Genomic DNA, 27767 nt, shown 5'->3' on the forward strand with positions numbered 1-27767 from the left:
GATGGCAGACTTCCCCTCCTTCATCCTCGCATGCGTTGTTACCGAAGATGAAAAGGGCCTCGTTGTTGGGCACCGAGTAGTGGATCTCCTCTTGGAAGACATGAGGGCGCTGCAAGAATACTCCCTCGGCTGGCCAGATTTTAAGGAGTAAAATCACGTGATCAGGGAAGTGAATATTAAAATCACAGAATCAAATTAGTATTTAGGCAAGAAAAAAGTGTTCATGTGATTGACATACACTATGGAAAATCTTAGCGTTTATATGAAAAGTCACTAAATGATATGTACAATTATACGAAGATTCAGAGAATCATTTACGTATGGATTCGCATACTAAGTTTGTGATCAAGGTAATGGGCACTGAATCCACTGTGAAAGCTAGTGACAAAATGAAAATTTAGTGGATAGAAAAATTAATAAACTCACTGATTATCAGGAAAGAAGTTTAAAGATAATTAAAAGCTGATAAACAAAATGGTGTAACTAGTAGAGAAAACTAAAAAGAATATTGCCAAAACGACTACACGTCTTGTACTTGAGAACACAAGGCACTTGTCCAGTCTGTTCTCTAGAGCACTCTAGACTTACAGCATACGGTTTGTACTTGGTAAGTCCCGAAACTTACCTAGTTTGTACTTGAGGACTCCAGCGCTCTTGACCCCGTCAAACATTTCTTCCCCTTCGATGACCGTCTTGTTATCTTGGAAAGCAATTTCCATTCGCGTTATGAAGGACTTGGGCAGCCGGGGGAACGGGGCTGGAAGAGTAATGGACTGTAAATAAATGTTGAGTCTACAGCGCCGCTTCAAATAACAGTCTGTCCTTTGTACGTTGTTGAAATTATATGGAATTATACACTAAATAGTTATTTAAGAGGGTAGAATAGAACTGCAGATGGATATATATATATATATATATATATATATATATATATATATATATATATATATATATATATATATACATACATATATATATGTATGTATGTATGTATGTATATATATATATATATATATATATATATATATATATATATATAGTGAAAATAGTGAAAAAATGTTCATTACGATCTGAATTGCTATCAGAAGGATTCGTTGGTTCACAGAGGGGATCACTGGCCTTCTTTTGCGTCCTTTCAGCTAAGCGTTCGAATGCCTTATCCCGTTCCTCTTGCGTTATTCGACGATTGTAGCCAGTATCGACACCGGCAGTACAAAGTGTCACTAAGCCTGTCACTAGGAGAATTCGTAGTGTCGTTTGGCCCCCCTGAAAATAACACATTCGCTGTGTTCAATCAGGAAAAGAATCAAGTACCACTGACGATACGAGTAAAGATAAGGAATCTTTGGCCATTTTGTGTCTTATCAGGTTGTTTATTTAACGGTATAATTCCATTGTGAATGTCTTTTAATGTATTCTTAGATTTGTGAATGCAATACTTTTTTGTGTGGAGCAAATGGTAAAAATATTCAACATGGGTATCTATTAACTTAAAGCTAATTTTATGAACATGCAAAAAATAAATTCGAACAAAAAAGTTTAACCGGTGGATTTAAGAATGTGTAACCTAACACGTTAACCTAGCGTCACAGCTTAATCCACGAATACCTTCATGTAGCTATTAAATCACATTTGAATTGTATTCAGTTAGGTATTTTGTAATGATAAACCTCCTCTTGATACTTTTATCTTTAACTAATAATCCACATAGCCCTTGAAAGACTGGGGAATAATGACTTCCTGCCTTAACTGAGATCACAAAAACCCGTATATAAGAGCTTGAATATTGGTAGTATGCATTCCGTGAAAAATTCCCTTCCTAGCACTCCACTACACTTGCGCTTAGTTTAACCTTTTCTTTCAGTTTCATCATTCACAATTTCCAAACTGCCAAATAGAATCAGTAGATTAGTGCCAGAGATAAATAAAACTAGAATGATAGTAGTCAATTAAAACAATTAAAATATATAGCAAAGTTTACGTACCATCTCATCGGCGGGATTCCAATTAGCCAAGGAACAATGGTTCAGCCACTGCTACTACTACTAATAATGATAACAATAAAGTCTCTTGTCCAAATATTGTCAAATAGGCTAGCAACTCTCAGCGTCGTCCACGGATCCAAACTCCATCCACCTAACTTTTCGACTAATACCGTTTGATATGATCGACGCAGACGCATTCAGTACAAAAATCGATTTCGATATCGGTCGAATGGTAACTCAGTTAACCGCACCCCCCGTTAACACCCATTGTACGAAACAGATAACGTTGAGGTTTTCGCGTTGCTAAATCAACAACAGTTCAGCGTTCATTTTTGTTGAGGAACATGACACGTGAGATAGTCTGTATACAGTATGGGTAGTCTTGTTAATCCTTTTACCGATTGCTAACATTACCAGTTCCTTCTGATGATTCAAAATATTTCTTACAAATAATGATTATAAATATGTACATATACATAAAGTATATATATACAGTATGTGTGTGTGTTTGTGTTTATGTTTGTGTAAGTGCATGTAATTATGTTAAATATACTGGTCACATTCGCTAGATGTTTGTATATACAAAGTACTTTCCTTTCTTTTTTCAATTTCTTCGTAATTGTTTGGGTTTCCCTCTTCAACCAAATGAGAACCCCCCCCCCCAGAAGATATCCTTTTATTTTGAAACAGTAGATTCCCCTCCGGTGTGAACGTTGTCCAAATTAATCATGAAAGCCTTTGCGTCTCCTCAAGGTCACGCAAGGTATCGAGCTGTCTCACACCATTTCAAAGTCAAGCTGGCCATGCCCCTCAAAAAGAAAATTGTTGGGTCGCACCCTTCGGTCCTCAAGTCTGTGAAGTCATTTGGTCGACATAGGGATCATAAAAAAAATTGAGAAATATACTCATTTGGTCCTAAAACGAATCCTACGGATATACATAAGGAAGTTGATTATGCGCGCGCGCGCACACACACACACACGTTCCTAGATCACGTGTTTGAGCTGTAGATGAACGATGGAAATCTTGTTTATTCATAAGCGCAGCTCATAGTTACTGTACGTGTTTGCTTTGAATAATAATCGTAAGCAACACGTGAGGGTCACGCGGCAGCAAAATGTAAATACTAAAAGAATCGCTCAGTCATTTTTCTGTGTTAACTGTAGATAATTCGAATGGCGTTTTACTATTTCAGACCACAGATCGCTGGTGTTATCACTGGTGTCTTTGTACCTCCAAGTACCGATTGTCAGCGAACAAGTATCAGCGGTAACTCCTATGACTGAGATCAAAGCGAGCGCAATTAAAAAAGGAACAAGCCAAAGTATTTAAATGGTTTTCTTAGTCGAAAATCAGAGCATAATAGACTTGCCAATAATGTACAAGATGATCATGACTGTGGAAGAGACAGTAATAATTCTTTACAGTTTAAACGACAGATCGGTTGGTTGGTTTATGCAATCTATCATCACAACCACAATGGTCACTGGTGACGCTTTAGCTTTAGCGGAAAAATCAAATCAAAGCTTTTAATTCATGAGGGATTAATGACTTTTGCTCCATCCTGTGTATGCATGTTGATTGTCTATATAGTATATATGTGCGTCTGCATGTGCTTATATGTATATACTGAATATCTACAAAATATATATATATATATATATATATATATATATATATATATATATACACACACAACACACACACACACACACATTCATATTCATATATATATATATATATATATATATATATATATATATATATATATAAATCTAATACATTTGGATCATCACTGTTATCTCTATGTCATCCTTTGCATTTTCATCTTTGAAAATCGTTGATCAAAATGAACATTGTTTTTGATCATCAGAAATATTAAAAGGTTTAGTTACCGGACAGTTAAGAATTTCTTGCTTCTCAGTTTCTCTTTTCCTCTTAAGAGTTACTTCGCAAATAATAAGGCTACAAGGGACTGGAATTCCCTGCTGAGATATTAACACCTCTGGCTTCTTCTTCCTACTAAAACCTCCACTCCCGAATCTTAGACCAGTTTTCTCCGCAGGGGTAATTGGCCGAGAGAGGAACACTCGGAGGGCATCAAAGACTAAACTACACACATTCAGCAAAGGGTATAAACTAGACGATCGCTAGAGAAGAAACCGGTGATGGTCCGGTTGCTGGTGTTAGTTATCTTGTGGAAAGAAAACCCACTTTTTTGGATGCAGAATCCGATGACCTCATGTCACGGGTATCCAGTCAGAAAGTAATCTGCATAAGGTAAACCTCCTTCAGGTTCACAGCAGGAGCCAGCATCAGCTCAATCCTTCAATGGAGATATAGAAATCGCCAGGTACTCTACGTTTGAAAAACACCAGTTAATTAACAGCTCCTTTTCTTTTAAGACACCTTCTCCCACCCGAAGATTCCGTCTGCAGTAAGGTTGTCGACCTTGTGCCATAGCGTATTCACTGCGAGGGCAGAATACATTTGTCTGCTTGTGTCCTCTCGACGGTAGCCCCATCAGGACTAAGGTGTGATGATGAGAAACTCCAAACGATTAGGAACCCATTTGCACTGTTCTGTCAATGTCCATGCTAAGAGATTGAATAGCAACAATCACTCGGGGGTCTTGAAAAAGTGCACTGTACTGAGGTAAATAATCTGTGTGAGGAACAGCTTTCCTGTAGAAAGGGCTTTTAGTACGTTGATATCGATATAATTCAGTTCTGCTCATTTCATTTTGCAAAATCAGTATACTCTATAGATAGTGGATGTTGCTCAAATGACTTATAAACTGAGTTTTAAATTTTTAATGGCAGTTTTTGCTTCATTTCAGTCCAAGCTGTCAAAGGCAGACGCTGTTTAATCCCTCAGTTATTCAGAGGTCAATATGTGTGTGTGCGTGTTTGTGTGTGTGTAGCTTTGCATGATTCCAAAAATTTAGTAGAACCCAGTTGTTAATTAGCCCTTCTTGAACGTTCTATACTAATTTTAATACAGTATACGAAACCATCCGGAGGTCAGGCATCATTGATATTTCGGAGTAGATTCTGTGGCACCCGTTCAGTAACGCCCAGCGACACGAGACCAGAATTATCGTACACTCTAACTGATATCGAGGTTATAAATGAAAAACAAACAATAAATAGGACAGTTTGACGGGTGGTGATTACACAAGAGTGCAACGTGCACACATATCACATGCCAAACGGTACTCATATAAAAGAAAGAAGCAGCCCAGGTAAACAAATGTCTGTTTGTTGTTGGTCAACGATTCCCTAATTACGTGGAACTAGAGCTGTAAGTGTTTGTATAGAAATGACTTAAGAGGTGTAGGCAGTGTCTCAAAGGGGGAACTGGAATCATCATCAATACTTTTTCTAATGTTGAAGTTTGGAAAGCAGAAAATTCCATAAATGGTTATAATATGAGTGTTCATTGTCGTTGCTCCAGTGTTGATATCCAGTTACGCAGTGTTAATGCCCCTGCAGGAACTAGTAAAATAACGACGGAACAAATTTTGAGAAAGATAGCTTGTATACATAAATGGTGTGCTGGCTGGTCGTGACGCACTTTTGAAGAAAAGTGATCAGCTTGTTACTCAGCGGAATATGACATTTTATCGACGTTACCTGTGCTTGAATTAGAAAAAAAATCACCATCTCATGTGATTTTTTTTTTTTTAGTGATGACCAAATATCTGAATTCCAACTCTACGGAAATTTTGTTATGATAATCAGAATAGATTGTTTTTTTCTCAGGGTTGTAATTCGTCTAGTTGATTTTTCAGAAAAGTACAGCTTAATGGTTTGCTCAAAAATAATTAATTTGTGACCAAACACCTAGTTGGTAACTCAGGGCTATCTCACTGAGCAAAAATTCATTTTTAAGATTAGAGATTATTAAACGTGACATATACCAGCATGTATTGTACAACGCTGAATCCAAACATTGGTTAACCAAAACTATTCATTCATGAACAACAGTGATCTCTTATCAGCAAACTCGAGTAAACACTAGTAAGGGGGCGTTAGTGTTAAAAACCAAAGATAAAAAAAAAAACCTGTAGATAAGCGCGTATGGGCAAGAGAGGTAAATGATAATAATTTGGACGGGCAATCAGTATCAGAGGTGTCAGGTTTACGAGAGCATCTGTCCGTGTGATTCCAACAGAAATACAACTGAACTGGAGACTTAGATACAACAGCCTTAAAGGGAAACAACGTAGTGCTCTATTGGAAACTCAAGGTAGGCTCGAAGTGAAAGTCAGGTTATGCATAGTTAGCTTTTGTCAGAATATTTATATCAAAATGCTGCTTGTGAAGTAACGCATCTCGTCGTAAACAAAATATTATGGCTTCCCATCTTTTCCTTCCCACCCCGCCCCACTTTTTTTTTTAGTTACCTTCATTTCTGAATGTGGTGTACCTCAAAAAATTATTCATATTTATAGTAGAATCAATGTTTTTTGCTCATCATAGCTACGGTTACCAGAATTTGAATATCCTCCGTGAGTCAAATTCTGGTAACCATAACTGTGACAACATAATTCTTGAATTTGATTGAAATGGCAAGACTGAGCGGGAGATATACATTTGCTATTCCAAACTTTACAAAGTTCATAAACTTCGCCAAGTGCGCCTCTCTAATTTGTTGGGCCTATTTTACAAAATCTTCGATATATGTATTACTGAAAATTTGTAGCACATATAATTTAGTATATATGGAACAGAGGATGATTATCACCAGATATCACTTCTGATGAAATATCAGGATTGATTATGCCCACGTTTCATACTATTATATGCTATCACATCACAACAAAATATAATCAGCCAGTTTCCCTCACTCATACGAAACAGCATCAAGATGGGTCTACGTGGGATTTCCTTCCCGCTGCTATTCCTGTTATTGGCTGTCATTCAAGTTTTGGCAGTCAAGGACGAGAAACTCGACCCTCTGAAGCACAGGGAGGCCAGAGATGAGGTCGACCTTAACGCCCGCAAAGAATATTACAGGAAGAGACTAAGAGACTTCAATGGCTGCCCGCCACCACAACCTCCAGATCCTGAGCGTAAGTCAGATTTTGCCTTTCTTCCAAGAGAGCTTTATTGAAAGGGATGACGTAGAAACTTCTTTAGGACACTAGCTGTTAAATCATACATATAAACGAAGTAAAGTCCTTCATGATAGTATACTATGAAGCATTTTTCTGGTTTTCATAGTCAATAGGTTATCATTGACTTTGGTACCACCTTAATGAGCAAATTCTTATTATAACCATTTAATTTATCTTTTCCAAAGGCTTTTCTACCTGCTAACCTTATTAGGTCGGTAGCTTCATAAATTTTAGCAGGCTTTAAGCTATTAAAAAAATGGCTGATAACTTTGGCTAAACTACGACGTTAGAAAGACCATTATTATATCAAAAGGTTTTCTAGACATTAGCCATTTCAAAACATTTACATAGGCTCTGGTAACCGGGTAGCACCAAAATGGGAAATGTCAAGTCTGTGCTTATGCCTTATGGACAAATAACTTACGTTTTCAGAGGTTCTACCCACTGTACCGGACTCCTTCACGACGGACGTAGAAATCACATTCCAAGAAGAGGATAAGAAGAGTGTCATTTACGGCCAGGAAATGTATGACGGCGTCAAGAAACGCGGCATCCTGAACTATCAGTTTGGTAGGTATGAGTGACTGATTGATTATAGACTCTACTCTGTCAAAATGGGTCATGATGATTATGGTCATCGATGCTAATGTTAAGGAGTGGGATTACTGACTGAATACGTTTTAGAAGCTTGCGTTGCGGTAACTATGAGTTTGACTAGAGTGGTAGGTTTAGATAGTGTGAAATTATAAAATGCAATTGTTAACCGATTTCATTCAGAAAACTGGTGTCACAGCGACTTTGGTCTTATAGAAGGCTAGTGATATTGGGCAGTATAAAACTATAAGAAGAGTTAATTGGTGGTGGTTGTAGCTCTCCTTTTCAAGCAGAGGAATCTGAATTAACCAGTTCTCTGTCAGTTTTATATTTACTTACATGAAATGTTCTAGGTAATATAACTTGAATGCTATTACGCATTTAATTCAGCTTATTTATTTTATTTCCTTGCCATTTCTAATGTTATAAGAGTGAGTAATTTGAGGAATGTAGCTTATGTTCGCATGCGCAAAGAAGGCCACAACTTGTTGGTTTTAAATGTACATAGATATCAACCCAAACAGAATTAAAGATTACATAAAACAAATCGGTAAATTGTATAACTATGCCGACAAGAATCACAGTATGACAGTGAATGAACCCAGATCTGAATTATTTGGAGTTGGAAGACAGGATAGAGTGAGAAATTACAGAAGTTCCATATGTAGATTAGTTTACGATGAAAGGGAGATGGATCTGGCTTGGACATGTCCTTCGCGCTACTTGGAGAAGAACCTTGAGGCAGGAGGCTGGAAAATAAGTAAGTATACCTTAGTTTCACCAGAGATTAGACTTATTTTACGTGGCTAAGAACCAATTGGTTACTTAGCAACGGGACCTACAGCTTATTGTGGAATCCGGACCACGTTATAGCAAGAAATGAATTTCTATCACCAGAAATAAATTCCTCTAACTCTTCATCAGCCGGCCGGGGGAATTGAACTCCGGCCCATCGAGTGACAGTCTGAAGCTCAACCGACTCAGCCAACGAAGGGCTTGCAGGAGGCTGGAAAAGAGGAGAGATTTGTGGAAGTGAAAGAGCAGTAAAGACCTGAGCTGCGGGATTTCACAGAGTCTGTGTAAATGTTACTACAGCTATTTACCTAAGTTCGTTAGGTTTATGTTTGCTCTTTTGTCTTGCAGCTGAGCTGATGGTTGAAGATCGGCCCGCCTTGTTGAATGAAAACATCCACTACAACGTTAAAAGAAATGAAGCTCTGTTCGTCGTAGAGAATGATGGCTGCGCAGTGTCTGGGCAAGAAGACTGTCATAGCGGTAAGGAGGAACCCTTTAAGTTTTTCCAGTACATTCCTGAATTATCTTATAAAATTCTAAGAAATTTATAAAATTCTAAGAAATTTATCTACCAAATATATATATATATATATATATATATATATATAATATATATATATATATATATATATATATATATATATATATATATATATATATATATATATATATATATATAGCTTTCCTACTCATAGCCTTAGTTAAAATGCAAATGCAAATACATTGGCACAGTACAATTAACGATAAATTAAATATACACCAACTTGCCGAATCGAAAGAAAAAGATCTCTTCATGAATTGTTTAGTTCGTTTTCAAATTGTACACTTAACTAAATAGGTACTATATATATATATATATATATATATATATATATATATATATATATATATATATATATATATATAATAGATATTTATATATGTTTATATAAAGCATATAATATATATATGTGTGTTCTCCAAGTCTTAAAGATTTAATTCTCAGGATTTTTTAATTTAAATGAATCTACTTTGATTGCATTCCAGCGAAGAACTGCAGCGCTGGTACCCTGGACGATCTGGCGGAGGAACTCGAGAACTTATTTGGGTGAGTCATAGTTCATAAAGCTATGTACATGTAAATATTTTCACCCAGAAGAACGTGTAAAATTATTTGAGATCCGCTTACTGTTCCCCTTATCATTAAATTTCTTTATCATATCATTAGTTGGCATGCAGAGTATTCTGTGTTGTGTCATTATTTTAATTTACTATTCAGGTTAAATTTTTGTAATAATTATAATAATAATATAACAACAAAAAGCAACTATTCAACAAAATGTGAACTGTGCTAAATTTTGTCCTTTCTATACATATTAATCTTAAAATTTTTTTATCATATTTTTTATGATTTCATTAAGGAAGGAGCTGGTAAATGCATTGCTTGCATAATTTGATTTTTTTTATATTTTCACAAGAAGATAGTGAGAGAGAGAGAGTGTGTGTGTGTAGAAAGCTACTACTTTTTCTTTGTTTTCGAAAAGACCAGATCGCTAAAGAACTCTGAATGAAAACTTACTGGAAATGTGTCAGGCAGAAAAGAATACCAAATTATTTTTGTTTACTGGTATTGAAAATTCAGTATTTTGATATGTTGGTTAACATGCAGTAGAGCTGGCGTATTAACAAAGCATTTTCTAACTGACCAACATCATTAAAGATCTGCTGACGTCTCTAAATTTTGGCAAGTAGAAACAATTAAATCATCTAGATAATAAATGTAAAGTAACTCGTACATTTACTGTCTACAATCCAAAGAAAAGATACCTTACATGTTCAGCAAATATAAACCATGGACAAAGTATTAGCAATGCTCTTTGAAAATAAATTTTTATGATTTCTGCAGGGATAAATCTTGTATTCCTCACTGAAATCCTGGCTACGCCCTTGCTTGATATCAAACTACGCGCCATCAGTGCAGACAGAATCGAACAAAATATCAGCGTTTCTACTGTCAAGCCTCTTCGCTATTGCTTTCATAGTCTGTCCAGTAAATTAGTCTTCCCCGTAGTGGGTTAGTGCCGTCAGTGCACCTCAAGCGTTGCACGGTAGGCATTATGTAAGGTTCTCTGCAGCGTTCTTTCTGCCTCTACTGTTACCCCTTTCATTTCTTTTACTTTACCTCCATTGATATCTTTCTTCCATCTTTCTTTCCACCCTCTCCTAACAATTGTTACATAGTGCAACTGTGAGTTCTTCATCCTGTTACACCTTGAAAACCTTTACTATTAAATTCCATTTTAGCGCTGAATGACCTCATTGGTCCCAGCGCCTGGCCTTTAGCCTAAAATCTATATTCCAGTTCCAACAGAATAGTCTCTCCCGAGAAAATACATATCAATTTCAATTTCGATTTCAATTTTCAGAGTGGTTGCCCATACGGGGCACTCGGGATTCTACGGGGCCTCCTCCATACTGGAATTCGGCCCACAGTTCAACTATACCCTGTCGATGATGGACAGTTGTCATGGGCTGGAATGCGACGTGTACGAGACCTGTATATACGTTCCGGAGGAAAACGCCACTTTACTCTACACGTATTATTGGTCGAGTAAGTGAGAGTTGTTTCAAATCTTTGTCTGCAACCAATTTCACTCAATTAATTGGTGTCACAGCGACTTCGGTCACATCAGAGATTGGTGATATTGGTGATACCCTTTTGGTCTTGAAGTTAAACTTCTTTTCTTACATTTTAGCTTCACAGTCAAGTTTTTGTTATATACACTGAATTTTAAAAAGAACAAAATATATACATATGCATATCTATATATATATATTATTATATATTTATTTTTTATTTTAGCAATTTAGAATTAAGGAAATTATTCATTATATTCCATTAGAGATCTATGTCTGTTTTTCTCTGTATTACATAACCTAATAAAGTTAGGCTTTGATAAGCGTTTATCGAAAATCTTATTTTCAACAGTATTTTCCTAATGATCAATATATTTTTTCTCCCCGTCCACCATCTCTTCACCATCTGTTGGAAAAAAAGGAACTGACTGGTATCTAGGGAATAACGATCAACAAGTCCCGATCGCCGTCGAAATATTTGGTGACCACCAGATCGACGAGCATACAACAAAGGACGTCATGATGAGATACGACTTCTTCAGATACGAGAGGGAGGTTAGGCCGTCAACGGACGAGTTAGAGGTACGGTGGTGTGGGGAGGGGATTTTAAATTGAGAAATAAGACAAATGACAGAGGGATTGATAGGGGAAGAACAGTGTGGATTTAGGTAAGAGAGAGGGTGCGTCAGTACCAGTCCTTCCTTGAACTTGTTCTCTCTCTCTCTCTCTCTCTCTCGTCCAGGGTGATAGAAATTCATTTCTCGTCATAATGTGGTTCGGATTCCACAATAAGCTGTAGGTCTCGTTGCTAGGTAACCAGTTGGTTCTTAGCCACGTAAAAATAAATCTAATCCTTCGGGCCAGCCCTAGGAGAGCTGTTAACCAGGTCAGTGGTCTGGTTAAACTAAGATATACTTAACTTCTCTCGTCCAGGCACTCTTCGTCCTTCTATTCTTTATTTTGTTATGAAACTGGGATACCTCCTGAGATGTACCATCTACAGTGTGCCTTGTGCTGCCCAGTGTAGACGGTACTAAAGAATTTGTAGCCTCCCTTCACAAGCCCCATCTGCAATGCTTTGCTTTCTGCCTTTTACTTTTCATTCCTTCCCTCCAGGCTCTTCGTAATGAGGTGTCCAGTGTCTTTAACTGCTCTAACACTACAGGTGAGCCCTCTGAGAGTTTAGGATTGTGTATGTGTGTGTGCCGCATGTGCGCGTGCTTCCGTGTGTAAGGTAAAATGAGATTGTTTCTCTTTAAAGTTTATTATTTTTCCTTCTCACTTCCGAAGGGGAGTAGTGCCATCAGTGCACCTCATTCGGTGCACTGTAGGCATTACTTAAGGTTCTTTGCAGCGTCCCTTCCTTAGGCCCCTAGCTGCAACCCCTTTTATTCCTTTTACTGTACTTCCGTTCATATTCTCTTTCTTCCATCTTTCTTTCCACCCTCCTAATAATTGATCCATAGTGCAACTGCGAGGTTTTCCTCCTGTTACACCTTAAAAAACTCCTTTACTGTCAATTTCCTTTCACGCAGAATGACGTCATAGGTCCCAGCTCTTGGCCTTTGGCCTAAATCTTATATTCTTATTCTCTTTTTCCTTCACAGCTCTCACCAGAGGTCTACTGCTTCGGGCGCAAGACTGAGCTTGAGCCGCCCAAAGCAGCCAAAATATTCTTCATGCATTCAGAGATCATCACCGGAGCCGATATTCCCCTCCACCCAGGGAAAAACGACTCAGAATACATGAGATATCGCATCATTTTCCCTAAAACAGTAAGATTGTGTTCCTGTAACATTATTTGTTCATGTTTTGGTTGATGGGTTTCTGTTTGTTTATTTATTTATGTATATTTTTTTCCTTTTTATCTACTTGTTTATTATTTTCTTATCAATATGGGTACTAATATTCTTGTTTTAGTTTTGCTTTGCTTCTCTCTTTACTCCTATTTATATTGTTGTCTAATACTTCTTATTAAATTATTCTTTTTCATATCGTCCTCTATATTAAAGTTACCATTGTCAGAAATGCATCCGTAAAGAAAATCAACGTTTACTTTCATGAAAGCTTTATCATTTTTCGTAAACGACTAACGAACCTCATAGGTATTAACACACGTCAGTCCCTCAGGAATATTACGACTACACGATGCAGATCACCAGGCAAGACTACATTCCCTTCTTCGCCCAGGACAACCAGCGACGCTTTGAGAACCAGACTTCACTCGTGTACGACTTCAACCAGGGTGAGTAGGCTTTAATGGAGGGGAAGATTGAGGGGCGGGATGTAAAGTTTTTTACCTACTTTAAAGGGCAAAGACACATTGACAAGGAACCTAAGGCCATTTTCGAGCCAGGGGTTGAAGAAGAGAAACATTAGGAAAAAAGGCGTGGCTTAATGACAGAAGTAAACGATGGGCCTTGCTGCCTTCTTTAAAGGTATGACAAATTTTTTTGACAAAAATCAAGCCTACAGTTATTGTTTTGGGCAAAATATTTGAACGAAACGGGGCATAAGGGTATTATTTTGAAAAAATATCATACCCAAAGCATTGCCTATATTTATTAGTAAAATAAATAATTATACAAAAATGGCCTTGAGATGAGTTTGTATTAGATTTTAAAAAAGTAATCACTGTTTCGAGAGAAAAGCATTATGGTACGACTACGAAATTCATAGCATTAACAGTTGTGCCTCAAAGAATAATAGATTCAGAATATTAAAAAAAAATTATATATATATATATATATATATATATATATATATATATATATATATATATATATATATATATATATATATAGATAGATTTGAATGTCGAAGTAATTAATATATCAAAAGTTATAAAGAGAACAATTTTTTTGTTGACTTAAGTTTGCTCCCTATTCCTTGTCTGACAGGTCTAGCATACGTCATCCAACCCAGACAAAGGATATGTGAGATAACGAAAATCGAAAATGTTACCTTCGGTGATGTTGTAGTCAACGAGGACGGGTCGATTTTCATGAGGAGTCCCTGGAGTTACGAAGACCTTGATCAACCGCTGCAGTACAATGGCAACGTAAGATAAGAACTTTATCTTTACAATCATGTTAACCTGGTCCTATGATGAGGGAGTATAGAATAATATCTTGTTCTGACATATGGAGCTTGTCGCGGACGTTACGATAGATTTATGGTTACTTGATTTCTCCATTTGGTTATGGGATACAGTATAGGTAAGTGTCTTTAAGCATTAGAACACACATACACAATACGTCAATATAGATAAAACAATGTCCTCACTTTCTGGGTTTGCCTTTTTTAACCACAGCCTGGTGTTAGGAGATATAACACTAACAATGGTTCAGTGGTGGCCCGCAGAACTTGAACTATTCAGGTTCGTAATTCGGGAACCGCCTGCCGTCACTAGTTGACAAAGGCGTGAATCAGTAGGCTACCAGAAGCAGCCAAGTATCATGAAAAGGGCATGAATATATATTATACATCGAATCCAGCTAGAATTATGTTAGATTAGGTTAAACAATACTGATATGTCAGAAGATTCCCAGAACCGAATTATCAGCAATGCAATCCATGATCTGATCGGAATGCCTGGAGAGGTTCAAATTAAAATGTAACATTTTTCCTCCAGCACTGGACTCGTGGGCTTGACACTGATGTCTGGGTTGGGCTTAAAAATCAAGAAACGGATATGGAAACATATGTATGGTACTTTGCATCAGTAAGTAGTTTGTTACATTCAGGTTGCCATATGATCATCTTTACAGTTGTGTTTTTTTTTATGAATTTTACTCAATTTTGTTTCGCTAATAACATGAATGGTATTGTATAGTAAACATTTAACGTAGTCAGTCATACTACTAATTACGTTAGGAAACATTTAACGTAGTCAGTCATACTACTAATTACGTTTTCTATTATGTGTATTGTACTTAATCATTTTCTTTTAATTTTTAGCCCCTGACGCATGACATTGTAGGGGAGGCAAATATTAAAGGCGAGAGGGACGTTAATATTAAAATTCCAACGGTTGATCATGTTCCAGTTAAATTTGAGAAGTATTTAACATATGTAAGTAACAGTTTTGATTTTGTATGTAGCATACAATACTTGTTTATCAGGTTACTTAATGTATGTATGTATGTATATATATATATATAAGGTATATAGTGTGTGTATATATATATTATATGTGTGTGTGTGTACTCCAAAATTTCATATAAGCAAGAATCAGTCCAATTTTGATTATTAGAAACACTGAAAAAATTGATTCTGTGACATATGCAAACAATTGACATCATGTGTCTAAGGTATGTTTTTTTTTTTTTTTTTTTTTTCCCTTTCAGGTTCCTGACTTGTTACCTGTCACCTATAATATCTACAACTTCGAATCGGAGGTTCCTCACGTTCACATCCACGACATTGGGCTCTGCTACACGCCTGATTACATGAAGGACCTGAGCTTCAGTATGCCTGCCAATACTCTTAATCGGACCAAGTATATGCTAGAGAACTTGAAGTATGGGCTTGTCGTAGCCCTCTCGAAAGTGGGAGTCGTTTCTCCGCTCAGGATCAATCGTTTAGAGGTAGAGAGAGAGAGAGATTATATTGCTATCTACTTTTCTGGCTAAAGTTTTCAACAGAGGCACTTTGAAATAAAACTAACACAAAATCAGCCGACATAAACCTTATCGAACTCATTTCCACACACTGTACCCATCACCGCTATCTTGCACGCATTATCTTATACTTCTTTCACGCCATGTATCAGGTCATAGTTTTCTTCCCCTAACACTTCTGAGTTATGTGCTTTTTCCACTAACCTATCATCTTCCATTCTTTCCACATGACTATAAAATCTGAAAATCGTTTGGTCCATCTTTTCGTCTCTGCTAACTTTTTTACCACTTTATAGGTTCAATTACAGGAACGTGACATTGCATTTATTCATTTTATAATTACGTACCTAACAGAAGTTCATGATTCGACTTTAACTCATTCGCTTTTTTGTATAAGATATTGTTCCGAAAACCAGGAGTATTTAACCTAAGACCTACCTATTGTATGGGTGGGATTTTCTTTAACCTAACATCATATAGTCCTGTATAATATGGTGTAGAATAGGAGTAGGCTGTTGATTGTTAACTATCATTATAATAAAAAGATTCTCGGCTCTCTCTCAACCAGATGGCAAGATTTATATTGGTCATATGACATATATATATATATATATATATATATATATATATATATATATATATATATATATATATATATATATATATATATATATATATATTCATATACAAATATTATATGTGTGTGTGTGTGTGTGGTTCGACTTACCAATATATTCTATTTATTCACCACAGCCATGGAGGTCAACTTTGTCCTCTTGTTTATTGATGTTAGTACAAGGAGTATGAAGTGTCATGCAAGTGAGCTTCACCCTTATTTATTTACATGGGTCTGAGAGGTTATAGGGACAAACCAGGTTAACTTTACCCTGCTTTTTATTCACACTAGTAAAAGAAGTCTCACGTATCATGCAGGTCAGCTTCACCCTTCTGTTTATCTATGCAGGTCGGAGAAGGCCCAGGTGCCGTGCAGGTGAACTTCACCCTCCTGGAGAAACCGGACTTGATCGGTGACGTGGAGAGCGCTGGCATGGAGAACACACTCGACCAGGCTTACGATGCCATTAAGAGTACTCTCGACGAGTCACAGCTAATCGTTGAAGTAAACATTGGAAAGTTAACTGGAAAGGTATGAGAGTCACTTTCATTTTGAACATTATATATTTGCTTACTTATGAAAATTCCCTTTTTTTTTTTTTTCAATTTTTAAAGTATCTATTCACTGATATATAAAAACTGCTACGATTATCATGCTGGATATGGTCAAAGGTTAACAGACCGATCCTAAAACTTCCATGAATATGTGCATAGATGTGAAAACAGTTTCATTTTTTTTATTCAAATTATTGAAAAAACGCAACCTTAAAAATTTGGTATGGGGCTCTGGAAGCCAACAGAGTGAATGTATGTACTTACAGTACAATTATGGTCTAGTTTATGGTTTCATAAATTACGTTTTGATGTACTGTATTGCATTATGTTTGTTGAAGCACATACATACATACATACATACATACTTAACCATACAGTTACATATATTTAGTTATCGACTTTAGTATTATAAAGAAATTATAAATAAATGTGATGACGCACATATCTAATAATGTTTTTCTTCACACCATAGCCTGATATCGTCAAGTTAGTGGCTATGCCTAATACAATGAAGAATATACAACGGGACGACGATATCGTTTCTTCCACGGATGTCTATGTCGGTTATTCACCAGGTAAGTGAATGCAGGTTGAATTTAGTTCGGTGAATTAAAAATCCCATCAAGAGATCTTTCATACGAATTATGTGGATGAATTATTATAAATTCTTTGACGTCAAGTTTGATTTAAGCTGACCGTAGATCGGGTTCTCTTAGGAATTAATATTCCCATCACGCGGTTTTTTCACATGCATTTTAAGAAATAAGAAAAAAATTCGTTATGCATGGCGAAAATTACTTTAAGAGAGAGAAAAATAGAGAGATGGGTGGGCGATTTTATCATTAAAAATTACCTTTTCGTTTTCTTATTAAGAAAAATGTAACACTGGGTCAGAACAATTAACTGTTTTCAACGGTGGCCAGCCAGAGCTATTCTTTTCAAACTTACAGCAACTCTTTGATCAAAACGGCATTAAAAACCGAGGTTTGGAATGTATATTCTTATATTTATCTTTCTTACGTACTTAAAGATCCATTTTTATGTTCTTACAAAGATGATGAAAACACAAACAAGATAAAATTCTAATGTGTCTGTCTGGCCTATAATAGTGTTCCGGCATTCTTTAAAGAAAAATCATTAATCTTTTCAACACAGTCTGCTCGTTTTTTAATCAGTAATTAACGGGTCAAAAAGTCATCATGTATGTATTAACCAGATATCTTTTCTTTTTACTTTTGAAAGTGAAACAAATCACTAAACATAACAAATAATAATTGGACCAGACTAAGTGAGGAAAACTGAAAATTAAAGTCAACAATGTAAGAACATCGGAAGTGTATCGTAATGCCCAAACATCTGGCAATCATCCAGACTCTCATTTATCCACACATCTAACAGGAGACATGGCAGCGCTGGGCATTTCAATGGCAGTCATCGGGGCATTCCTCGGAGTAGTGGGCATGAAGCAAGCGGATCGGTCGTAGACTTTCCATCTGAAATTGAGGCTTGCGATGAAATTATTCCAAATTGGGACTACGATCAAGCATAACAAAAAATAAATAAATAAAATGGAGTAAAATAACAAAAATAAGACGATTTGCATGTCTTCTCTTTGGAAAATATATAATTATACTAGGTTTATTTTTTAAGTCTAGATTGTTGTATGTAATAATAACATGAAGCCATTATTATTATTATTATTATTATTATTATTATTATTATTATCATCATCGCTGATGTTTAATTATTATTATTATTATTATTACTGCTGTTTCTGATGTTGCATTATTATTTTCCCTACCTAGTTATAACAGTGAGTCAGTAAGAACTTGACTGCAATATTATCATCATCACCGCCATCACCTGTATTATTATTATTATTATTATTATTATTATTATTATTATTATTATTATTATTATTATTATTATTATTATTATTATTATTATATGGCTTCAGACTGAAGACAAAGGAAAAGATTCATCTAAGTCTCACACCAACTTGCAACGAAACTCCGCAAAAAATTTGATGACAAAAAATATTTTCCTCCTCGTTCACCTTCGTTGAGTTGATGTCCAAAACGAGAGATGAGGATGATTATTTTGTTAAACACTCACCATATTGCCATTAATAATAATGCTGCGACTAAATACATTGTTCTAAAACTTATTTACACCATTTGCTTCCACCTCCTTACAGTGATGCAAAACGAGCCGTAACAGAAAGATAAAGAAAAATCACTTATATCTTCTGACAATAAGAGCAACAAAGATAATCCGTTGAAAAATGCGATCAAAAAGGATGACCGTAGCTTGAAATGCGCCAAGGCTTCGTAATGCGCCAGTATCTCCCTTTGTATTCAGCAATCATTAAGAGGGTAAATATTTACCTATTTTATTGATCTTAAATAGCGTTCTCGAGCACTCCCAAGCTAAAGGTCTGTGTAGTGACAATATGTTATTTCTGTCCTATAATGTGACATCTGCTGTAGGCCAGTTGACATACAATCATAAATCTCAAATTTGTCAGTCTTGAGAAATATCCTTTGATAATGTCCTGACCATAAAGGTAAAAAAAAAAAAATAATAATTAAAATCTGAAAAAAAAAGAGTTAAATCAGGACTTCGTGGGGTTTTGAAAGAGAAGGTGGTTTGAAGATAAAACACGATTTTTAAATATATTAACGTTTACAATATTCGATGCGCAGTAACTAAGTACAATAGACTAAGGAGATCTGTACGGACCACATTGTTTCTTATCGCAATAACAGTTTTGATTGCATTATCAAAATACCTTATAGTTCTTCATCTAATTCTCCCAATCCTTCTATAAGAGAACCAATTCTTAATGTAACTATAAACCAGTATAACAGTAGAGTTCTCTCCGAAACTATACATTATTAATGGAACACAACCAAGGAGTTTCATTTGTATAAAATGCTTCTTCCACGTTTTTTTAATTTATTTTGAATACCTTGATAATTGAATATAAATCACGTACAGTACTTTTGATTCATTAAACGTGAATAGATGCTTTAAGAAGGTCATTTATTATTCATAATTTCTTCTGTCACATCCGAGGGTTTGGAATGATCTACCCTGTTGTGTTTCCTTCAGTAAGAGCAAAACCAACCTGAAAATGGAATATAATTGTGGCTGCCTTAGTTAAGGAATCGATTCTGTCACAAAACACTGCATTGACTTAATCAGTTCGATCACTCAAAGTTCTATATCCTTCTGCCAAGTAAGCACATATTAACTAGAAACGGAAACCTACTTTATTTTACTTCTGTATCTGCCAAAATTCCTTGTTCTACCAGACCGCTAATGCTTGTTTTCTCACGGAGGTCAAACTAGATTTCACCCAGCTTAATCTAGACCTGTCTGTCCATTATGCGCAAAACGCGATACAATAAAAATTGTATCGTGCGTCCGTCAGGCAAACAGCGTTCCGACGTCTACTTGATAGAAAAATCATTAACCTTTTCAAGGCATCCTTCGCTTTCTCAAATAAGCATTCGTTCGCTCAATATTTAATCGTTCTTCCAATGACCGAGTTGCTTAAATCTTCTTGCTCATGGCGTTTCAGCCCAGAACTTGCGAGTACTGAAACATTAGTGACTGATATGTTTTTTTTATTTAATATGGTGTACTTTTTTTTTTTACTCTTGGGGAAAATTGGCATCAAAATATTTGCATTTTTGTACCTGTCACTTCTAGTAGTGCCACTACTGCAAATATTATTATTATTTTGATTATTATTGCCCAATCGTGATCACTTTATGTTTTCAGTAAGAAACTGCCATATTTTTAATAAAAATTATTAATGTTATTATCTCCATAATAATACTGATGACAATAATAATAATAATAACAATGATATTAGAAACAATATTGATTATAGTAATAATAATAATAATCGATTATTATTATTATTATTATTATTATTATTATTACTAATATTATCATTATTAAAAATCCCTGTGAACTTCATTCAGTTCTGTTTTATATATATATATATATATATATATATATATATATATATATATATATATATATATATATATATATATATATATATATATATATATATATATATATGTGTGTGTAGTATATATATATATATGTGTGTGTATCATATAAGTGTGTGTGTGTGTGTGTGTGTGTGTGTGTGTGTGTGTGTGTGTGTGTGTCAGAAAACGAAGAAGCTATACCTTGTTTGTTTGGGTCTTTTGGTCGATTTTATACTACGACCACAATCTTTCCAATTTCTCTCAACAACTTCGAATTAAATTTTTAAGAGTGCGCAGTGTTCCGCAACTTCTTCCTGAACAATAAAAAGTCATTTGTAAGGTTCTTTCCAAAGTCGTGCAAAAGTAATGACGGCAAATCGGCCTTTTAAAGGAGGTAAAAGTAATTTCCGTCTTCGGATAAAGATTTTGCATCGTACGGAGGATCGATCCTGTCACTGGAGAACCAGTTGACGGGAACTGACCTTTAGGACGCGTCCGTCACTCCGGGACCTCGTCAGAATTTTTATGTTTTCCGCCTGAAGGTTTTGTCCGGGATGTCACTCATTTCGATCGTCACTTCATTTAAAAAGTCTTCCCTCTCATTTCTCTGTTCATTTCAACTTCACATTTTTGTTTTTCATGTTTTCGATTGATTTCACTTTTGCAATTTCAATTTCCTTGCGTTTCACTTTGCATTTTTCATTTTTGCTGTTGAATTGATTTTTATTCATTTTGAATCTCGTGCGTTTCTCATATTGTTAGAACAATCTGATCCAGTATTTTTTTCTTCTTGAATTTATGCATGCTTTAAATTTGTCAGGATGTGCTGGTTTGCTAGTTGCTTAGCAGTCGTTGTCACTGATATCACAAGCACACATACACACACACACACACGCATACAATATATATCTATATATTATGTGTGTGTGCATACGTCTTAGCTGTGAAATATTGAGGATTATATTTTCTGCATCCAGTAGTACTTGCTAATAAGATTCAAGTTAGTCAGAAAACCTTTATATCATCACGGGCAAAATATATCTTAGACTGAGTAGTGAGGAGTCATTATTATTATTATTATTATTATTATTATTATTATTATTATTATTATTTTTTATATATAACCCGTTTTTCTAAGAGGGATGATTCCATGACCCCAGAGAAAGTCACGTCCATTGTCATTGTCACGTTCACTCTTTAAGTGCTGTGTTGTGAATGAATCTCCTATGTGCAAAAAACTAACAACATTAGCTGCTTTACAAACTCTGCAAGCTCATCAACAGCCTCTCACCTCCGCAGGACAAAAATTTTCCTTGCCACCTTGAGTTTTCAAGATATTGGGAATTGCAGGCTCAACTCCTCTTCCATCCCACGCCATCGATTTCTTGGCCTCTTTCTCTTTTCTTCCTCCAAAAATATTGAGTTAGTCCGACTTTCTCCAACCTGCCGTTGTGCACTGTACGTGACATTTCAACTCAAAACATTTTTCACAACTCTGTCTTATCTGCATTTCTCATTCTTTCAGTCCTTTTCACTCCATATTCATTACCCAACAATAATCCATCTCAACAACGCCGTTCCTTTTTCCTTCATTCGCAGTCAGCGTCCTCACTTGACTTTATAAAGCAGAGTTGGCTAACAGTCCTTTCATACATCGTTTGCAGAACCATGACGGAAATCTTGCTACTTTCCTTGTTATACCACAGTGAACTGACCTCTTTCATTCTTCCATTATCCATATTAACGTTTACTACTCTATCTACCCAGCTGTTGTTTACTGTCAACTTTTCTTCCTAAAAATTATATCACCAGTCACTGCAGCTTTTCCACGAATGATTTTTTTATCCCACAGATCTGTCCTTTCTCTGTCTTTTCTCATTACGTCACCCCTGAACATACCAAACAACGATGAGGACTTTTGTCTTCGTAGTTGTTTGGTATGTCTGTTGTCCCTGCGTCACACCTACCCTTACATTAATATGGTCACTATCCTATCTTCATATCCTACAGTCTGTTTTGCTTTCACCCTAAAAACATATAATTGATCTAAGATAATCAGTCTCTGTAACGTGCAATGTCAAGGACAGTTCAATCGTAAACTCTTAATAGGTATGCGTATTCGATGCTTCATAGAATGGTATTACAGCAGTTGTTTTATCCAAGGTCTGTGTATTTATATCTATAGACCTTGGTTTTATCTACGCATCTTTTGCCTTGTATAAAGCCACGCTTCCCTTCTCTTACCAATTCCTCTGTTATTTGCCTTCTCAATCGAAATCCTACGATATACCTTCTCTGCTCCACTTATCCTTAAATAACCTTTCCCCTAGTGCAAAGAAACAATTATTCCCCGCATCGTTTTCTTTAGAACATTCATGTCATCCAAACGTACTCGCAGTTACACTGTATCGACCGTGCAAATTGGCGTCTACCCATTTCTTAACCTTTTGATTTTTACCCTACTAACATCCTCAACAGTCACTTCCAGTAACATTCTCAAATTTACTTTAATCCCTTCTACTCTTACAACTTACTTCATCGACCAAGAAAGTACAATATTCCTTTAAGACAGCGTCTCTCCATTCCTTTAAGACAGTGTCTCTCCATTGGCATATTTTTAAGTTTTGTGCATTTATTAAACTTTCAATTTCTACACTCTTTATCCTCTGGTCTAATATCTTTTCCACTCTAAGGTATTTGCTCAGATTTACCTCACATTTCATATATATATATATATATATATATATATATATATATATATATATATATATATATATATATATATATATATATATATATATATATATATATACATCCTTTTTCCCCAGTCGCCTTGTCCTTAGGTGACTTAACAATCATCACTTTTGTCTTGGACATCATTTTTAAAACTATGCTTTTCTTCCACTAAACCTCTTTTGTGGATAAATGTGTACAAAAATAGTTAAGGGAAATTAATAAAAAATAGATATAAAGGGATGATGTATATTAATATATGTAAAAGTAGATATAAAGGGATGATATATATATATGCAAAAACAGATGAAAACCAGAGTAAACATATTGATATAAAAACGGAATAAACGGAAATTAAAAATGAGCAGAAGTGCGAAGCTTAATCAAAGGAAATAAAAAAGTACTACTAAATATAAAAGAATAAAGAACAAGAGGACCCAAGATATAATTCACATAATCACAATTACGCCAAAACGAAAATAGGTCTGATAACAATAGCAAAAAAAAAGTCGCCGTGCAAAATCACAGACGAGGAAGAGGAAGATCACCGATCCCCAACAGCGCATGCGTGAAATGCACGACGACCCACAATAAAGCCTCGAAGTCAACCAACGGCTTGTTCGACTTGAAATTTTGAGCTCAGTCCTACGAGACGCTAAGCGCTTTCCCTCCTCCTTGCTGGGGCTCCTCTTGTGATTATCCTGGCGCTGCTCAGGTAAACTTGACCTCGGCTGTCCTGATACTCACCAGGTAATGTTCATTTGATTATCTTGATAATGGTTAGATTGTATCAGCTCTATTAACTGTCCGGCCGCTGACTAGGTAAGCTTAAGATTAAGTTTGTTGACCATGTAAGCTTAAGATTGACTGTCTTGTCATGGATTATGTTACAAGAAATATATTTATTCCCTTAGCACTGTCCTGTAAGTTCTACAGGTTAAGATCCTTACCGGTAACTATTTCAAATGTATTTTAATTGTTTCATACAGGCCAGGTAATAGATGCTTCTCAAATATCCTAAAACTGATTCATTTAAGCTCTGCTTTGACCTAATACAGGTTAGGTAATAGATCTTATTCAAAATTAACATCCTAAAATGATCCAAGTAAGCTTTATTCTCCCTTATTATAACAAATGGCACATAAAGGTTCCATCTTAATCACCAAGGTTCGCAGTAAGAACCAGACGAGATCGTTTGACATCACGGTGTTGTTTATAAGGATGTAAAAAGTCTATTTGCATTTGAGGTGGAAACCCTACTAGTGTGATGCAAAGCTCAGGCTGTAAACAAAGACTACTAGTAAGCGATTTTGTGCGCTTTGTTTATAAGTTGCATTACAATTATATGGATTTCAGTTTAAATCCAAGACAATTTATTTTCTCTTCTTCCCTTATGCTTACGTTGTTTTACTGAATTTGTTTTAACTCTTGTACTACCAAATCCAGAGGTTGGCAATTATGGGTGAATTACCCCTGATGAGGTAATGATCGGATTGCTGAGGCTAATGGAACCTACACTGATTTCAATACGAAGTGAAGCGCAATTCATTTTCATAATGATAATAATAATAATCTTTATTACATTTGTCGAACCACATCATATTACTTTTTGATATCTCTATCACCAAAAATAAATTCAAGCTTCTTCATTGGGATGACAGAGAGTCAAAAGACAACGCGGTCAAAAATGATTAAAGATTATTTAGAAATTTGTCTTAAGTTTCGTGTATGATGGGATTGATAGATGAAATACAAACCATAGTTAATGAAGAAACGAGCGTCAGTGTGACGCAGTTATGTAGCAGTTGGTAATTATTTTTAAAAGCCATTCCCCGGGCAAACTGCACCTCAATTTCTCTAATATTTCATCGGTTACCTTTGAACATTATTCCCCTTTGCCGCCAAACTTAGCTAGATCTAGAAATAAATCAGTTCTGAAGGCTCTGCAATATGTAAAGGATAAAATACTCTTGAATATTTTTCGTAAGCTTATTGTCTTTCCAACAATTCCCATGTTCATATGGGAAGAAAGTCTTTATAGATGGGTACCGCTAACTTCACAAAAACTAAAATCCTTCATTTCATCAAGACCATTTCAGTAGGGATTATGAATGTTAATAAATATTGTTTTAATAGTGGTATGAAGGGTTACTGCAAAATATGTGTTGCACTGTCCGCATCTGTAGAACTACTGGCTATAGCATCATGAAATAATGACTAGTATAAATGAAATTTCATTCATTGGCTTAGAATCAGCGCTGTCTCGAAATCACAAATATTCTCTGAAGCCACCAGTGTTGGCAGAACAACTGGTGAAAATGCAAGTGGATCAAGTTGCTCGAACAGAATATGAAGCTTTGGACCTGGAGTCTTTTTTGATGAGCCAACAAAGATTCTTATTTACACAAATCAAAAGAATCTAAGTCTCAACTCGCTCAACCATGACGTAAAAAACAAATCTACGTCAGTTCAGTTATTAGACAAATCTGCCAAGTAAGCTGTCTACCAGGTTGATACAAAAATTTCGTTAAATTTGCAATAACTCGGACAAATGATAGTTACCGCCGGATTTGTTGAGACCAAGAGGCAAACCACGAGATAAAGACGCTGGTGAGTCTGTGTTCGGACAGTCAAAAATAGCCACCGTTAATTCTGCGCTCATGCAGCCAGGTTATCAAGATGCCTTTGAATCTGTTCGTAGGATTTCAACAAAAAAAAGGCTTTATTATTTAGATGATAAGATACTTTTGAATCTGTATTCGGAATGTGATGATAAGAATTATATCGAATAGCAGCTCTGCTGGTTACAAGGGAAAACTGCTCAATTTCTGTTCAAGCATTCCTTTACTTAAGCCCTGTTGATAATAATGACAATAATTATAAAAATAACGATAACTTTAAAGAAGAAGCAAAATGAACAAAATACTAAGGTATATTTTGTATTGAATCGTTAGGTAAAAGAGCTTATTTAACTCAAACTTGTATTACCAAACTTATCCATCCCGTCAAATTTAAATTTGTCATTGTCCAGGACTGAGCTAATTCTGCATATTAAAGTTACCAGTCCGGTCACCAAAAAAAAAAAAAAAAAAAAAAAAATTTTTAAAGTAAAAAAAAATATGTGTATGTATACATACATTACATATATATGTGTGTATGTATATTTATATATATAGTATATATAATTTATGAATGCTTACGGAATAATTTTTATATGACCACAACAATGAAAAATCAGTGACACTGTAACCATTGTAACGGCCTCAAATTTGCGACATATGATTAGTTTATTTCAAATAAAATAAAGCAAAATATGAATGTTCGAAAAATGTACAGTATTCCAAGTCTGATTTGACGACGATTCTTTAATGGAAACGCGCATTTTGCCGAGTTAATAGATCAAAAATTTATGTTGAAGATGACAATGTAACGAACATTGAATCAACGGACTTTAATTTGTAAAATTTATGATTCATGATTAGTTTATTTCTTATTAAATAAAATAAAGCAAAATATGAATGTTCCTTTTATAATCGAAAATTTACAGTATTCCAAGTCTGTTATTTCAGACTTTTTACTGTCAATTTCCGTTTTTAATGGAAAATTCGATATTCTAATTCCAATTAGATAACAAAAAAATTTATGTTAAAGATAATAAATATGATAAATCTCGAAACTTATCGCAGTTTAACTGGTAATACCAACGAACGTATGTTAGTTGACGGAAGATATTTTAGCTATGAAAGCACTTACGCTTTGAAGGATACCATATTCCAAAAGTATCATGCATGTGATATTGATAAATCATTTGGGTTACGATTAGTGAAGTATTTCTAATACACGTTTTCGATGCCTGTGGTAATTGTATTGTAACATCATTTTGTAACATTAAGAGAAACCTTTAAAATGTTTACAAGATTATCTGTAAACATGCTATATGATCTTCCAGCACAGGTTGGGCTTAATCAATTTTCCAGACTCAAACTATATTTGAGCGAACTGATTATTCGGTTGCTTTACTTCATCTAGTGTTAACGTTTCCCCCTACTGATAACCCCTCCAAGAACATAAAAAAAAACCAAGAACATTAAAAAACCAAGGTTAAAAGTTCAGATCCTTT

General features: G+C 35.3%; 2 protein-coding genes across 4 annotated transcripts in view; one reads left to right on the forward strand and one right to left on the reverse strand.

Moving 5' to 3' along the window:
- LOC136839307 (uncharacterized) overlaps positions 1-2888 on the reverse strand; it is a 22627-nt gene extending 19739 nt beyond the window's left edge. The window contains exons 1-4 of the mRNA XM_067105175.1: positions 1986-2888; positions 1068-1266; positions 626-757; positions 1-129 (exon numbers count right to left, since the gene is read on the reverse strand). The exon at positions 1-129 is cut by the window's left edge and continues 3 nt beyond it. Coding sequence (XP_066961276.1) covers positions 1-129; positions 626-757; positions 1068-1266; positions 1986-1988 — 463 coding nt within the window. The 5' untranslated portion in view covers positions 1989-2888. The remainder of the gene's footprint in view (positions 130-625; positions 758-1067; positions 1267-1985) is intronic.
- Positions 1-18495, forward strand: part of LOC136839308 (uncharacterized) — a 37195-nt gene extending 18700 nt beyond the window's left edge. The window contains exons 1-16 of one of the 3 annotated variants that reach the window (XM_067105178.1): positions 5120-5229; positions 6851-7062; positions 7540-7677; positions 8845-8976; positions 9523-9583; positions 10902-11086; positions 11534-11694; positions 12720-12887; positions 13243-13357; positions 14013-14173; positions 14747-14836; positions 15073-15186; positions 15462-15701; positions 16699-16881; positions 17377-17479; positions 18303-18495. In XM_067105178.1, coding sequence (XP_066961279.1) covers positions 6858-7062; positions 7540-7677; positions 8845-8976; positions 9523-9583; positions 10902-11086; positions 11534-11694; positions 12720-12887; positions 13243-13357; positions 14013-14173; positions 14747-14836; positions 15073-15186; positions 15462-15701; positions 16699-16881; positions 17377-17479; positions 18303-18388 — 2142 coding nt within the window. In that variant the 5' untranslated portion in view covers positions 5120-5229; positions 6851-6857 and the 3' untranslated portion in view covers positions 18389-18495. Of the gene's footprint in view, positions 1-5119; positions 5230-6095; positions 6237-6850; positions 7063-7539; positions 7678-8844; positions 8977-9522; positions 9584-10901; positions 11087-11533; positions 11695-12719; positions 12888-13242; positions 13358-14012; positions 14174-14746; positions 14837-15072; positions 15187-15461; positions 15702-16698; positions 16882-17376; positions 17480-18302 lie in introns of those variants that run through there. The other 2 variants (XM_067105176.1, XM_067105177.1) reach the window with 2 other exon arrangements.
- Positions 18496-27767: the final 9272 nt, after the last annotated feature.

The sequence above is a fragment of the Macrobrachium rosenbergii genome, chromosome 6 (assembly GCF_040412425.1).
Source record: "Macrobrachium rosenbergii isolate ZJJX-2024 chromosome 6, ASM4041242v1, whole genome shotgun sequence".
Taxonomy (NCBI): domain Eukaryota; kingdom Metazoa; phylum Arthropoda; class Malacostraca; order Decapoda; family Palaemonidae; genus Macrobrachium; species Macrobrachium rosenbergii.